The 12440-nt window shown below is 36.3% G+C and overlaps 1 protein-coding gene across 3 annotated transcripts in view; it reads right to left on the bottom strand.

Annotated features, from left to right (window-relative positions):
• Positions 1 to 12440, bottom strand: part of SORCS1 (sortilin related VPS10 domain containing receptor 1) — a 757576-nt gene that overhangs the window by 89065 nt on the left and 656071 nt on the right. For all 3 annotated transcript variants that reach the window (XM_056804202.1, XM_007479039.3, XM_007479040.3), the window contains exon 18: positions 1631 to 1802. In XM_056804202.1, coding sequence (XP_056660180.1) covers positions 1631 to 1802 — 172 coding nt within the window. The remainder of the gene's footprint in view (positions 1 to 1630; positions 1803 to 12440) is intronic.

The raw sequence follows: 12440 nt of genomic DNA, 5'->3' as shown, positions 1-12440 counted from the left end.
AGTGTTATATGTAGAAAGAAAGACAATGGGCAAACAAGTCAATCCATATTTTAAGTGCTTTCCTCACACAGTTCCATGAAGAAGGAGTTAAAATATCTTTATTCCATTTTACAGATGAAAAAACTGATATTCAAAGAAGTTAAATATTAAACAAATTTAGGTCTCATATCTGAGAGAAAAACCTTACTAACAATTAGGATTAGTATTACAAATTACTAATATAATTAGTAAAAATTAGTATTTGTATTCACTTACTAACAAGTGAAATGGAAAACTCAGTGAGTAATAGGTTCCATTTCACTGGAGGTCTACAAGCAATGCCTGGATTTGTGGGGTATTGTGCACAGGGATCACTATTCAGATCAATGTTCCCTCTGCTTTCTAAGGTTTGAGGTTCAGGATATAAGGCTGGAGTCAGGATATAAACTCACCATCTAACTATGTTTCTCCTATTATATCATGTTGATTTACCCTAAATGGCTCAGGTAATTTGATTTTTAACAAACATATATAAAATAGTGATATTTATACAGTTGATCTCAGTCAATGTAAGGTACTAAGAAGAGTGGCACAGTGGATAGAGTGTTTACCCTGGAGTCAAGAAGCCTTGAGTTCAAACCTAGCTACAGACACTTACAAGTTGTATGATCGTGGACAAGTCACTTGCACCCAGGAAGCCTCAGCTTCTTCAATTGTAAAATGGCAATAATAATAACACCTGCTGCACAGAGTTGTGAAGATCAAACGAGACATTTGTAAAGTGCTGAAGAGAGTGCTGTCATGTATTCTCTTCCCTTCCCATCTGAACTATTCTGAGTCACCGAAGGAAATTTATTCTGCATTACCTTCATGCTAAAAAAATGTTACTGTATTCTATTTCTGTGGAAAGTAGTACAAATGCTAACTTTCAGTTAACTTCAGCCAACTGAAATATCTCATTTCCCAACTATGTTACATAAATTGGAGTTTCCTGCATAGATCACGAAGCTGAAGTAAAAGTATATGAAGAATGTCTCCGTGAAGTTCTCTCAGTCCTCCAAAGAGGGATGAATCATAGAAGCAGCTAAAAATGAGCTATCCAATCTCAAAGGAGTTTTGTAAAGATACCCTCAGGACCTCAAACCCCTATGCCAAGAGGCGATAACCATTTGACATTTGTAAAAAGAAACGTGCAACAAAAGAATGAAATGTAACCATATTTTAGGTCGTGACTGTGTGTGAATGCATGTGTGTGTGTATTGTGTATGTTTAATTCTTGGGGAAAACACATTGCTGAGGTGCTAATGAGGAGCTGTGAAATCAAAACAGAGCCTCTGCTAGCAAAGAACAAGTGATAATGAAGAACACAGTAACAAGGCTCCCCAGGATTGTCCTTTCTGAAGTATCCTTAGATGACTAGAGAAGAGTGAAAATGACTTTGAGGCATTTTTAAGAAAGGGGATGAGAGAAGACAGTCCTACATCAATGTCCCTGTGAGAGAATTGCACTTCAAGACTGAGACTTTTTATCTCATTTGCCAAGCTAACTCTCTCCCGCCATTCTAAGGCCATTCCACTTAAAAGGAAGACATTTCCACAGCCCCCAATGCTAGTGACCCCAATGGTAGATGAGGATGAGATTCTTGTCCTACCTCTTCCAGCTGTACCACGAGGGTGACGTTATGTCCTTGTTCTGCAGTCAGTTTCCCATCAGAGGTGATGATGCGGAGGCCTCGGGGGGCCTTGCCAGGACACTGCTGGGGCTTGGCAGTATACTGTTCCCTCACCCCATCTGTGCAGTTGTTGGAGACCACTTTTCTGTACCTGAGTGCAGAAAGACCTTTGTCACAAATTAATTCCAGCATATCATAACCCAGTCTAAACCTAACTTGTCTAGCATGGTCAGGAGGTCCTTCCTTCCTTCCTTCCTTCCTTCCTTCCTTCCTTCCTTCCTTCCTTCCTTCCTTCCTTCCTTCCTTCCTTCCTTCCTTCCTTCCTTCCTTCCTTCCTTCCTTCCTTCCTTCCTTCCTTTCTTCCTTCCTTCCTTCCTTCCTTCCTTCCTTCCTTCCTTCCTTCCTTCCTTCCTTCCTTCCTTCCTTCCTTCCTTCCTTCCTTCCTTCCTTCCTTCCTTCCTCCCTCCCTCCCTCCCTCCCCTTCCTTCCTTCCTTCCTTCATTTTTTCCTTCCTTCCTTCTTTCCTTTAATGAGCATTTATTATATTTCTACTGTGTACTAGTTTAAGTCACACAGTGTGAAATAGAGACAACAGAGCTGATAGAACCTTTAGAATCATGAATTTAGAGCTGAAAAGAATCTTAGAAGTGATCCAATTCAACTTCCTTACTTCATAGGTGAGGAAACAGGCTCAGAGAGATGACAATACTTGCCTTTGCCTCAGTTTCCCTAGAGTAGCCATGTGTTTAGTGAATAAAGATTGGGCTGCAGAGCCAGGAAGAAGCGGGTTCTACCCCTGTCTCTCATTTTGTCATTCAATTTACTTAATCTCAAATCTCTAGAAAACTATCTAAGACTGTAAGTATAAATTTGTTTTGGGAAAGGGAATTCTCTCATCTTTCTCTCTCCTAATGAAATCACAGGTCTATTACTATCACTTTCCTAGAGAACCTTATATGGATTTCTCCTTTATTCCTATTGCTCATTACTTAGTATTATACTTAGTGATTCCATAATCCTTTAGTAAAATGGAAGATCCTTAAGGGTAGTGATTTGATTTGATTTGCATCTTTGTAATCTCCAGACACAGCATAATGCCTTGAACACAATAAGCATGAAACAAATGTTTGTTGAACTATTTAATTGGAATAAACCCAATCACATGTCACTGCACATTATTCTCCTCTTATGAAATTATTGTTATTTGATGTGTATACTGTTCTGCATTTATGACAAATATTTACTACCAAATTCTAAGTTCCTTGAGGAAAGTGACTATATCTTATTTAATTTTATATTCCCAGCAGTACAGCACAGTTCAAATTGCCAGTGACTAATACATATATCAAAAGAATGGATGGATGACTGGATGAATGAATAAATGAATTATAGTAGTAAGTTGTTTAGATTATGTGTATTATGAGTGGTCCTTGCACCGAGGAGATGATGTCTGTAAGGAAGTTTCATGGGAGAGTGGAAGTGGAAGCTTGATGCCTAACTTACAGGGGAGAATACACTTGCCTAGGTTGAGGGAACAGAAGGGGGAAGACAAGCAAATGCCTGAAAGTGAAAGTAATCAAGATGCATCTGGCAGCTTCAAAGGGCAAAAGCTTCCAATTAAAGGAAGTTTGATTTAAGTAATTGAAACAAGTAAATTGAAGAATATGATAGATCCATGTTCAGAAAATACGACCATCTCTCAGATTCCCTCTGCTTTCTGGAAGAACACTGCCCTGGATATTTGAGCAGATTTTTGATTAATAACAAAGCAGATGTGTGTTGGGAGTAAGCTAAATCTGTAGATTCAATGTTCACCAAAGTCCTATGAAGGCTGTTGGCAGGGTAAAGGAATAGAAAAGAAACAGAAAGTATTTACTTCCTTCTTAAAATGTCCCACGGCTTCTATTTCTTTTAAATTAGTTATTGTAAATTTAATTAATTAATTAAAATTAAATTAAATATTCTATTAAAACCAAATACTTCTAAATGATGAATCCAACAGAATTTATTGAGTTTCTTTGCATTTTCTTGACTTCTCCGGAGCTTCAACACTATCATTCACATTTTATGAAATTCTTGCCTTCATTGCCTTCCATGAAACTACAATATTACTATCTCCCCCTGCTGTCTTTATTTACTCCTTCCTCATCTCTAACCATGAGGCTTATTCTTTGCTCTTCTCTTGCTATAGATTTCCTGCCCTTAAAATGTCACATATTTTTTATGAGTATGACTAATTCCTTTAAATGAATGATTCTCAAATTCATTTCTCAACTTATTTTCTTCCTGTCTTTGTCCACCTCTATTTTCTTCAAGTATGAGCAGACACTGAATTATTTTCTTTACTTATCGATGTTTCTTTCTCCTTTTCATTAATTTTTACTCTCAGTGCCACTATCTTTCTCATTACAGGGCTGTGAAGTCTCTTATCCCCTGTCACCTGGTCTCCACTCCTCCAATCCACATTGCACAAAATAATGTCAAATTAATCCTTTGTCAAATCAACTATCACCATAGCATTTCTTTCTTCAAAAACTGTTAATAGCTCTTAATTTTCTCCTCAATAAAGTCCAAATTCCTTATCTTTACATTCAAGGATCACTGCAATCTGGCTCTAAACTAACTCTTTATCATTATATCTCATTGTTTATATATATATATGTATATATATGCTATGTCTATATATACATATATATACATATAGATAGATCTTGCACTGTAAACACATTTTTTATTATATTTGTTGTAGTACATGGTATATCTTTCCAACTAATTATCAGTTTGCAAAGGTCAAGGACCTAAGCCTGCTTCATGTATATTTCCCTGCAGTAACTAGCACAGTTCTAAATACAGTAAATACCAAATAAACATTTGCTGAATTGAATAGATCATTAATGGGAGCCAATGGCCCTTTACCATTGTTAAGAGAGTTTTTATTAATTTCTCCTTTTTATATTTAAAAGGAAAAATAATATTTTTCAGTAAGAGACCCCCTACTGTGCAGGTTGGCAGTTAGAGACCCCCCTGCTGTTCTGCCTGGTAGTTGGTGACAGTTAGAAGGGTGTGGCTGCCTGTGGTTTGTAATTTGCAGACCTTTGGAAAGGGCTTTTGTATCTGGGTCTCCCAGGGAAAGGTTGTGCTACTAGCAATCTCTCTGGTTGGAGACAGAGAACTGAATTAAGGCCTTAATAGCCTTATTGATTATAGATTAACTGAGGTAGATAAGGTAGATTGATAGTAGTTATATTATCAGATAGAGAGTAGTTAGAGGAGGCAAAGGCTTTGGCCTAGCAGAAGATACTGCCCCCTGAGGCAGACAGATATAGGATTTCCTAGAAAAATTTAGTTAGGACTGGGATGTTGGGTATAGTTATAATCTATTATATTTTACTCTCACTTTCCTCCTTCCTATTTCCTATCCATATTTCCGAATAATAATTTGTGTTTTGCATGTAATAAACTGTTCATTGGCTTTTGTTCAAACTCCTACTCCATTCAAATTTAACCCTTCACACCATCTACTGAAAAATAATTTTTGATCACCTCAATTCCAATAAGGTTTTTCCTTGACCCCTCTGGTTCATTTAGCTACTGTTCCATCTTACTCCATCTTGACTTTCTGGACTTCAATATCATTCTGCTATTGTATCTTTCTTCTTTCTGGGGTCTCTTTGCTGGGAAATAGTATACTACTCTTAGAACCCGTTCAGGCTGGAATATCCTTCCACAAGACCTGCCCTTTTCTCTCTGAGGTAAGTTCCTCCTGGTGCTTCATTCATTCTCTCCTTGAATCAATTCCTGCTTTCTGTACTTTAAAACCATTTCTGCCTCACCTCCTTGCTTTCTGGATCCCTTTTGTGTGTTATCTTCTTTTATAGAACATAAACTCATTGAAGGCATGACTCTCTTTTGGCTAATGTTTGTATTTCCAGCACTTCTCATGGTGCCTATAATATGGAAATCACTTAACAAATAGTTGGATCAGTGGATAGAGTGCTAGATCTAGAATGAGGAAAGTCTAAAGCATTTAATACAGATATCAAAGAGTTCACAGGAAATATAGGCTGCCATAAATTAAATTCTATAGGGGAAGTTACCCGAGGAGGGAAGAGAGACATTTAAGAATGCAACTCGACAACAAAAAAGGGTACCAATAAAAATGAGAAGAAAAAATGTGATTTATTGGATGGGAGAAAAGAATATTGCATGAGGCTGTATTTTCTTTTTGAGTCTTTAAAAATTCAGCACAGCAATGTCAAGGATATCCTCATTATTTTTGGACTTCTTGTTCTACTAACTGTATTTTATTTTATTTTTTATATTATTTTTTAAAAACCCTTACCTTCCTTCTTAGAATCAATACTGTATATTTGTTCTAAGGCAGAAGAGTGGTAAGGACTAGGCAATGGGGGTCAAGTGATTTGCCCAGGGTCACACAGCTAGTAAGAGTCGGAGGCCAGATTTGAACCCAGGACTTCCTACCTCTGGGCCTGGCTCTCAATCCACTGAGTCAAACAGCTGCCCCGTCTACTAAATGTATTTCAAAAATCCATCAATTTCCATTTCCTTTTTTAAGTGGGGGAAGGGAAATCCTTTTAATTTTCCTTATTGCCATGGTCATACCCAAAATTGAAATAAAAAAGGTTGTTAAGAAAACAATCAACATAAATAAATTCCTATACTATCTGTGTCCCAAAATATACTTTAATCTATAGCTTGATCCCATCACCTCTCATTCAGGAGGCAAGAAGTGGAGATTATGATGTGTTCTCTGCTGTAGTGATTGGTCATTACAATAGAGTTCTTATATCTTTCAAAACTTCTTGGCCTTTACAAAGTTGTTACTGTTATTAACTCTACCCACTGTACCCAAGGTTTTATTGAAATTGCTTGTTTCATGACCTATTGGTGTTCTACTCCATTCCTGTACCAAAATTTATTTAGCCATAGATCTATTGTAGAGCACCTTATTTTCTATAATTCTTTGTAATAGTGTGATTTTTAAAACACCTCCATCTTGCTTTGTCTTGCACCCAAAATAGTGCACACCCACACTACATGGGCATATGCTAGTTAATGACAAATCAGAAATAACTAACTGCCCACCTGGGCTGTCCTAAGCCAAGACTGAGCCACCATTGGCACATGTGAGGCACAGGTGGAGAACAGCATCTGGAGTTCGCTGACTTTCTGTGGACAGGGCTAGGTGCCAGTTTGTTCTAGGAGCTCAAGCAGGAAGGAAGCCCATAGGCAGCTTTCCTTCAGATTGGTCCTTCACATGAGTGAAAGGACTGATTCCCTTCCCTGCCTTGGCCTTCCAAGGCCTGAACTCCCTCTGGCTCTGCCAGAAGGTTGTTAACCTCTTTCCTTATGCCCTCCTTTCCTTCTCTCCCTCTCCTTTCTTACTCCCATTGTAATATTAAACTACCATAAAACTCCATTCTGATATGAGTGTTTCATTTAGGATTTTCATAAGTAAAATCCTTGGCGACCTTAAATTAATATATATCAGTCTTTAAAAGTGATTTCAATATCACAATAGAAAAAGGAGCTGTTATATTTTTGCACCCTTGAGTATTTTTCATCATTAATGGAAAGTAACCTCTACTGGTATCACTGACTTAAAAGGCATACGAAATTTTGTGACTTTTTTCAGCTTCACCAATAGCAAATTAATTCATGTACCTGTTTATCCAGTCCTCCAATTTTGGTTATTTTCTTACCATCTTTGCCAATTACATGAGTGTCAGGAAGGAAGTAAGAATTTATTTAATTGCATTTATTTAATTATTAATGATTTGCAGGTTTTTTTTGTTCTATTTAATTTTGTTTTGAAATTAAGAAACATTTTCTGTCCCTCTGAAATGCCCTCTCTTAGGTGAAAAGGAAAAAAAAAATTAAAATCTTTGTACCATATACCCTGTCAAGGAAAGTCGTTTCTGCCCAATATTTGATTCTGATTTTCTTATCACATTTACCAGGCTTAGAACTTTTTCTAATTATTAATGTTTTGAATTAGTGATTACTTTGTCCATTGCTTTTTTGTTTATGTATATCCATTGCTTTCTAAAAACAAAACCCAAGTTGGTTGATGATTTCCCTGTGAACCCATATTTCTCCTATCAAATGAATCAGATGTTTTCTTCTCATGTTTATTGGTCCCTTTTTTTGTCTTCAAGTTTCATCCTTAAATGTCTCTCCTCAGTCCTGGTCTAACTTCCCCTGTAGCATTTAATCTATGAGAGACTACCTTTCCTGTGAACCCTTTGACATCTGTTCTCTCAAAACCTAGGGTGAAAAATCAGACTATGAAGAATCCTTTCTTCTATCATAAAATACTGAGAGACTGGTCAATTTCTCCTAGGCTTCCAATCATTTCTACCCCCAAAACACTGGGTTCTTCCTCATTAGTGAAACTCAGAAGTAAAATGTGGACACAGGGCTTCTGGAGTCAGAAGCCGGCTCTCTTTCCATTCCATCATCCTGCTTCTTAGTTCAAATCACTTCTTGCCATGCACTTTGTTCTCTGGACATATCTCTGTCCCCAAACAATATATTGTGTTTGCCATAACAGAAGCATTGTCTTCTCTTTATGTTCTCTTATATTTCTGGCTATTTATCAAAATTCAGCTCAAGCTTCATCTCTTGTGGGGAAATTTCCCTGATCATTCAGTTAATTATATCCTTAACACATACATCTTTTACAGTATCATTGTGCTATATAACTAGTAGAATATAAGCGTCCCTTAAGGGGAATTACTTCTGTTTTTAATCATTGTTCTCTCTGCGAATAGCACTATGCCTTGCAAATAGCATACACTTAATAAACATTTGTTGAATTAAATTTAACTTTCTACTATAGTGCACATCTGTCTTTTCTTCCTATTGCACCATGAACTCCTTTATGGCAGGGATTGTGCCCTTCCTAAATAGAGTATATCACTTAGTGCTTGGGAAAGCATTTTGCATACAGTAAATGATTGATAAATATTTACTGATTTCTTGCCTCGTGCCATCTTGGCCAAGCTATGCTTAGTATTCTTTACATGAAACAACTTAAAAGCAAAGCAAATACCATCCCTACCTCCACACAGTTATATGCCTCAAAGGAGAAGGATATCAATTTTAAAAAGAAAAAAAGAAACCAAAAGGCCAATTAAAAGCCACTCTGAAATAATTGCATTTTTTGCATGAAAATAGCATTGCATTAGCCTTAGCAGACCTAGTCCTGATATTTAGAAGAATATTATTCAAAAATAAGAGTCCATTTATACTAGTCAGCATATACCTGCATTCTGTGTTATAGGATGATTCTATTTTTGTCTCACCAGCTACCTCCTATTTGAGAGTTGCATAAATGAATAATACCTTTAATATGTCATTAAATGGGGCTTCTACCTCAGTAATAAGAAGGGAACTTGTGATCATGTTGGACCGAAGCATTGATTATTACTGGGATGCATTAAGTAGGTAAAGCATTCTTTGATCTACTGGGGGAAGAGGGTGGGAAGGGTGAAAAGTGCTTTGTAATGGCAAGGGAGCCTTTGTGTTATTACCGAAAAGGAAACATTCTGTATATGTGTCTTTGATATTAAAGAAGGCAAAGATCACCAGTGAAGAGCTTCTATTACTTCTGATTTATAGTTATTATATGCATCTTTCATGATGATATTCCTCTGACGCCGCCTTAGATTCTGTGCCTTCCTTTGACTCCATTCTGCATCTTGTTTCCCTTTTGTTTTCCTTCCTCTCTTAAGAGGCCCTTTAGAGATCAAAAATAAGACTAGGATGGCATTTGCAATCTTTAGACACCTAACTTTAGGGTTTGGTCCTCTTTCCTTCTTCAACTTCTGTGAAGAAAAATGGTCATGTTCAATATTTCCACTGAATGTTATCTATGAATCTAAGCACCCTGAGGACAGGAGCTACACATTTTTATCCTGAATTTGGTTTAAAATGCACTGCAATGTTACATACATCTCTTTAAAAGTATTCAAGCACTATATAACCTCCATTTCAAAAACAGAGATTTTACTAAATGTTTGCCATACAGAAGGTATTATAGTAGGTACTATGAGAACTAAAAAGATGAACCTGGTGTGGTCCATGCTGTACAGCAAACTGCAGTTCATTCAGGAAGAAAAGCTAGTCATGATGAGCAGTAATACACAGTAGAAAAGAGAGGTAATTAACTTGAGTTGGGAAAACTTTAAAAAATTTGCTTTTGCCAACTGTATTTCAATCAATAGGTTTCCTTTCTAATCATGCTTTACTTTATGTAATTAAAAATATTCTGAGAAGGATCCAAAGGTTTCACTAGAATGCCAAAGGAGTGTATCACACAAACACACAAAAAAAATTAAGAATCTTTTAATAGTGAAGATACACAAAAGAAATAAGATATTGATGAGAGTTCAAGAGAAATAAGCAGTCTAAGTTTCATCTGAGTTGGGTTCATATCACAAATGTCTCTACGTTATAGATATCTTGGGGTCGGGTCTTGAGAAGATTGAATGGGTTTTCAAATGGTAAAAATGCATTCTTTATACAGGAAAAGGCAGTGATGGAAACCACTTTAGCCATTTTCTCTATTTCTGTTTGTGAGTTGTCTGATTAAATACTGTATAGCTGAATGTCCTCTTGATATGTTTGGTAGTGATGGAAACCAGGAGAAATTACTACCTGCAAACAGATTAGCCTTTAGGAGATTACCCTGTTTTGATGTCCCAAATAGGACTAACATCCTGCATTTGTGATTGCTAATTATCTTGACTGTGATTTAGAAACTTGCAGTGCTGATTAGCTGGGCCAGTCTGATATAGGTGCATATAGATGGCCAGAAAGAGATTGACACATCTGATGAGCTGGGGACTGACTGGACACTAATGATAATTGGCCGGTTGTGGCAGGCAGCTCTATAAAAAGCAGCCCATTCTCTACGAGGCCAGGACATCACAGGAACATGTGATGGAGCTTTATTTTGCTCTATTTTAGGATTTAAAAAGAGGTATTAAGTTATGTGGAATATCTTCAGTTTAACATTTTTTTGTTTTGTTTTGTTTTCAGTAGGAACTTGAGAGATCATGTAGTTCTATTATTTTCTCATTGAAAAATAAGAAAAAAAATAATTGAAAATTGAAAAAATAAGACCTAGAGCAATGCTGGGATTTGTCCATGGTCCTTCTTCTTAAGTGGGAAAAGAACGTAAAAAATTAACTCCATATGAGACCAAAAGATGATAGAAGAATCAAATATTTAGAAACAAAAGGATAATGAGTAAGAATGTAGTACAAATCCTTTATTTACTAAGTGAGGAAACTGAGTACCCAGAAGGTTCAATAATTTCCCAAGGTTACACTGTACTAAGTGATGGACCTGGGATTTAAACCCAGGTCCTCATCATCAGACTCCTAAACCAGTACCCTCCACATCACTGTGTAGCTAATTATCTGTGCCACATTCATATCAAGGCCAATAAGAGGCAGCAGAGCAGACAACTAGAAAGCTGGCCTCAGAGCCAGGATGATTTACAATAGCTTTGTTACTATGAGCAAGTCCCTTAACCAACAATCTTAAAGATTGTAAATTAAAAAGAACATGTCAATTTTCCTTGGTAGATGGTTTCCTTATCTGTGAGTTCTCTGATGCAATAAAATCTCAGGTCTTATCTCCATCTTCTCTCATTTTAGTAGGCATAAAATTAAGTTTCAAAAAAGTTCTAGAATTAATGGAATAAATACTCCACACCTGACCTGTTAAATTTTTAATGGATTATAAGAATTCCAGAAACAGAACACTGGGTAACTCTCAGTCTGTGCATTTCAAAAGTCTGTTTCTATGGCATCCAGGTGTATCCCGTGATACAAATCTTGAAGTTCAGTCATTTTCCCCAAATGTCCTTAAAGCAGCTTCCTTAATGAATCATTATGGATATATTACCCAGTCGTTTATGTAAATCTTTGACTATATTTATAGCTTTACATAAATAGTTGACATCTAGCAGACATCATAAATCATACATTTATATTTTCAGTATGTTCTCTGTGGGTTTCTTCAGACTTAATATTCCTCCAGTACCCTTTAACATAAGTAGTTATAAGGAAAGTTTGAGAATCATTTGTCATGGGAAGTCATAGTAAAAATTGCTAATCACCTATTGAACCTTTGGAAATCATTTCCTTTTTCCGGGCCTCTAGCTTTTGCACTAACTCCATATCTAGAATTTTTTCTCTTTTTACCTTCACTTTTTAATATTCTTGGATTCCTGCAAGAGACTGCTCAAATTCTACCTTCCCTGAGAAATCTTCTTGTTTCCTCCAGCCACTTTTAAGGATGTCTTCTGTATGTTGTATTGTCAATTTATTATATACTGTCTCCTCTATTAAAATATAGGATACTGGAAAGAAGTGATTGGGTTTTTTTCCTTCTTTGTATCTCTAGAACTTAATCCTTTATGTCACAAAACCTGTGGATAATGATTAATAAAAATTCATTATCTCCATTATCCATATCCATCCTATTAAATTAGTAAATAATGGAAGTTGGACTCATGTGACCTAAATCATATTATGGTTCAGATTAAGATAACTGAAGAATGTGACCAAACATAACTTTTCACTATGACTGTCAGTAGACTCCAAGCAAAGTTGACCCAAGGATAATAAAAAAACTCAGAAAGCAAAATTTAAGGGAAATTATAGATACCATGGGATAATATTCTGCAAATCAACAAGCATTTATTCAGCATCTTTTGTGAGTAGGATTTCAGTGCTAGAAGAAGTATTTTGTA

Source organism: Monodelphis domestica, chromosome 1, assembly GCF_027887165.1.
Source record: "Monodelphis domestica isolate mMonDom1 chromosome 1, mMonDom1.pri, whole genome shotgun sequence".
Taxonomy (NCBI): domain Eukaryota; kingdom Metazoa; phylum Chordata; class Mammalia; order Didelphimorphia; family Didelphidae; genus Monodelphis; species Monodelphis domestica.
The sequence above is the reverse complement of the archived record's forward strand: the minus strand, read 5'-3'. Positions and strand labels throughout refer to the sequence as shown.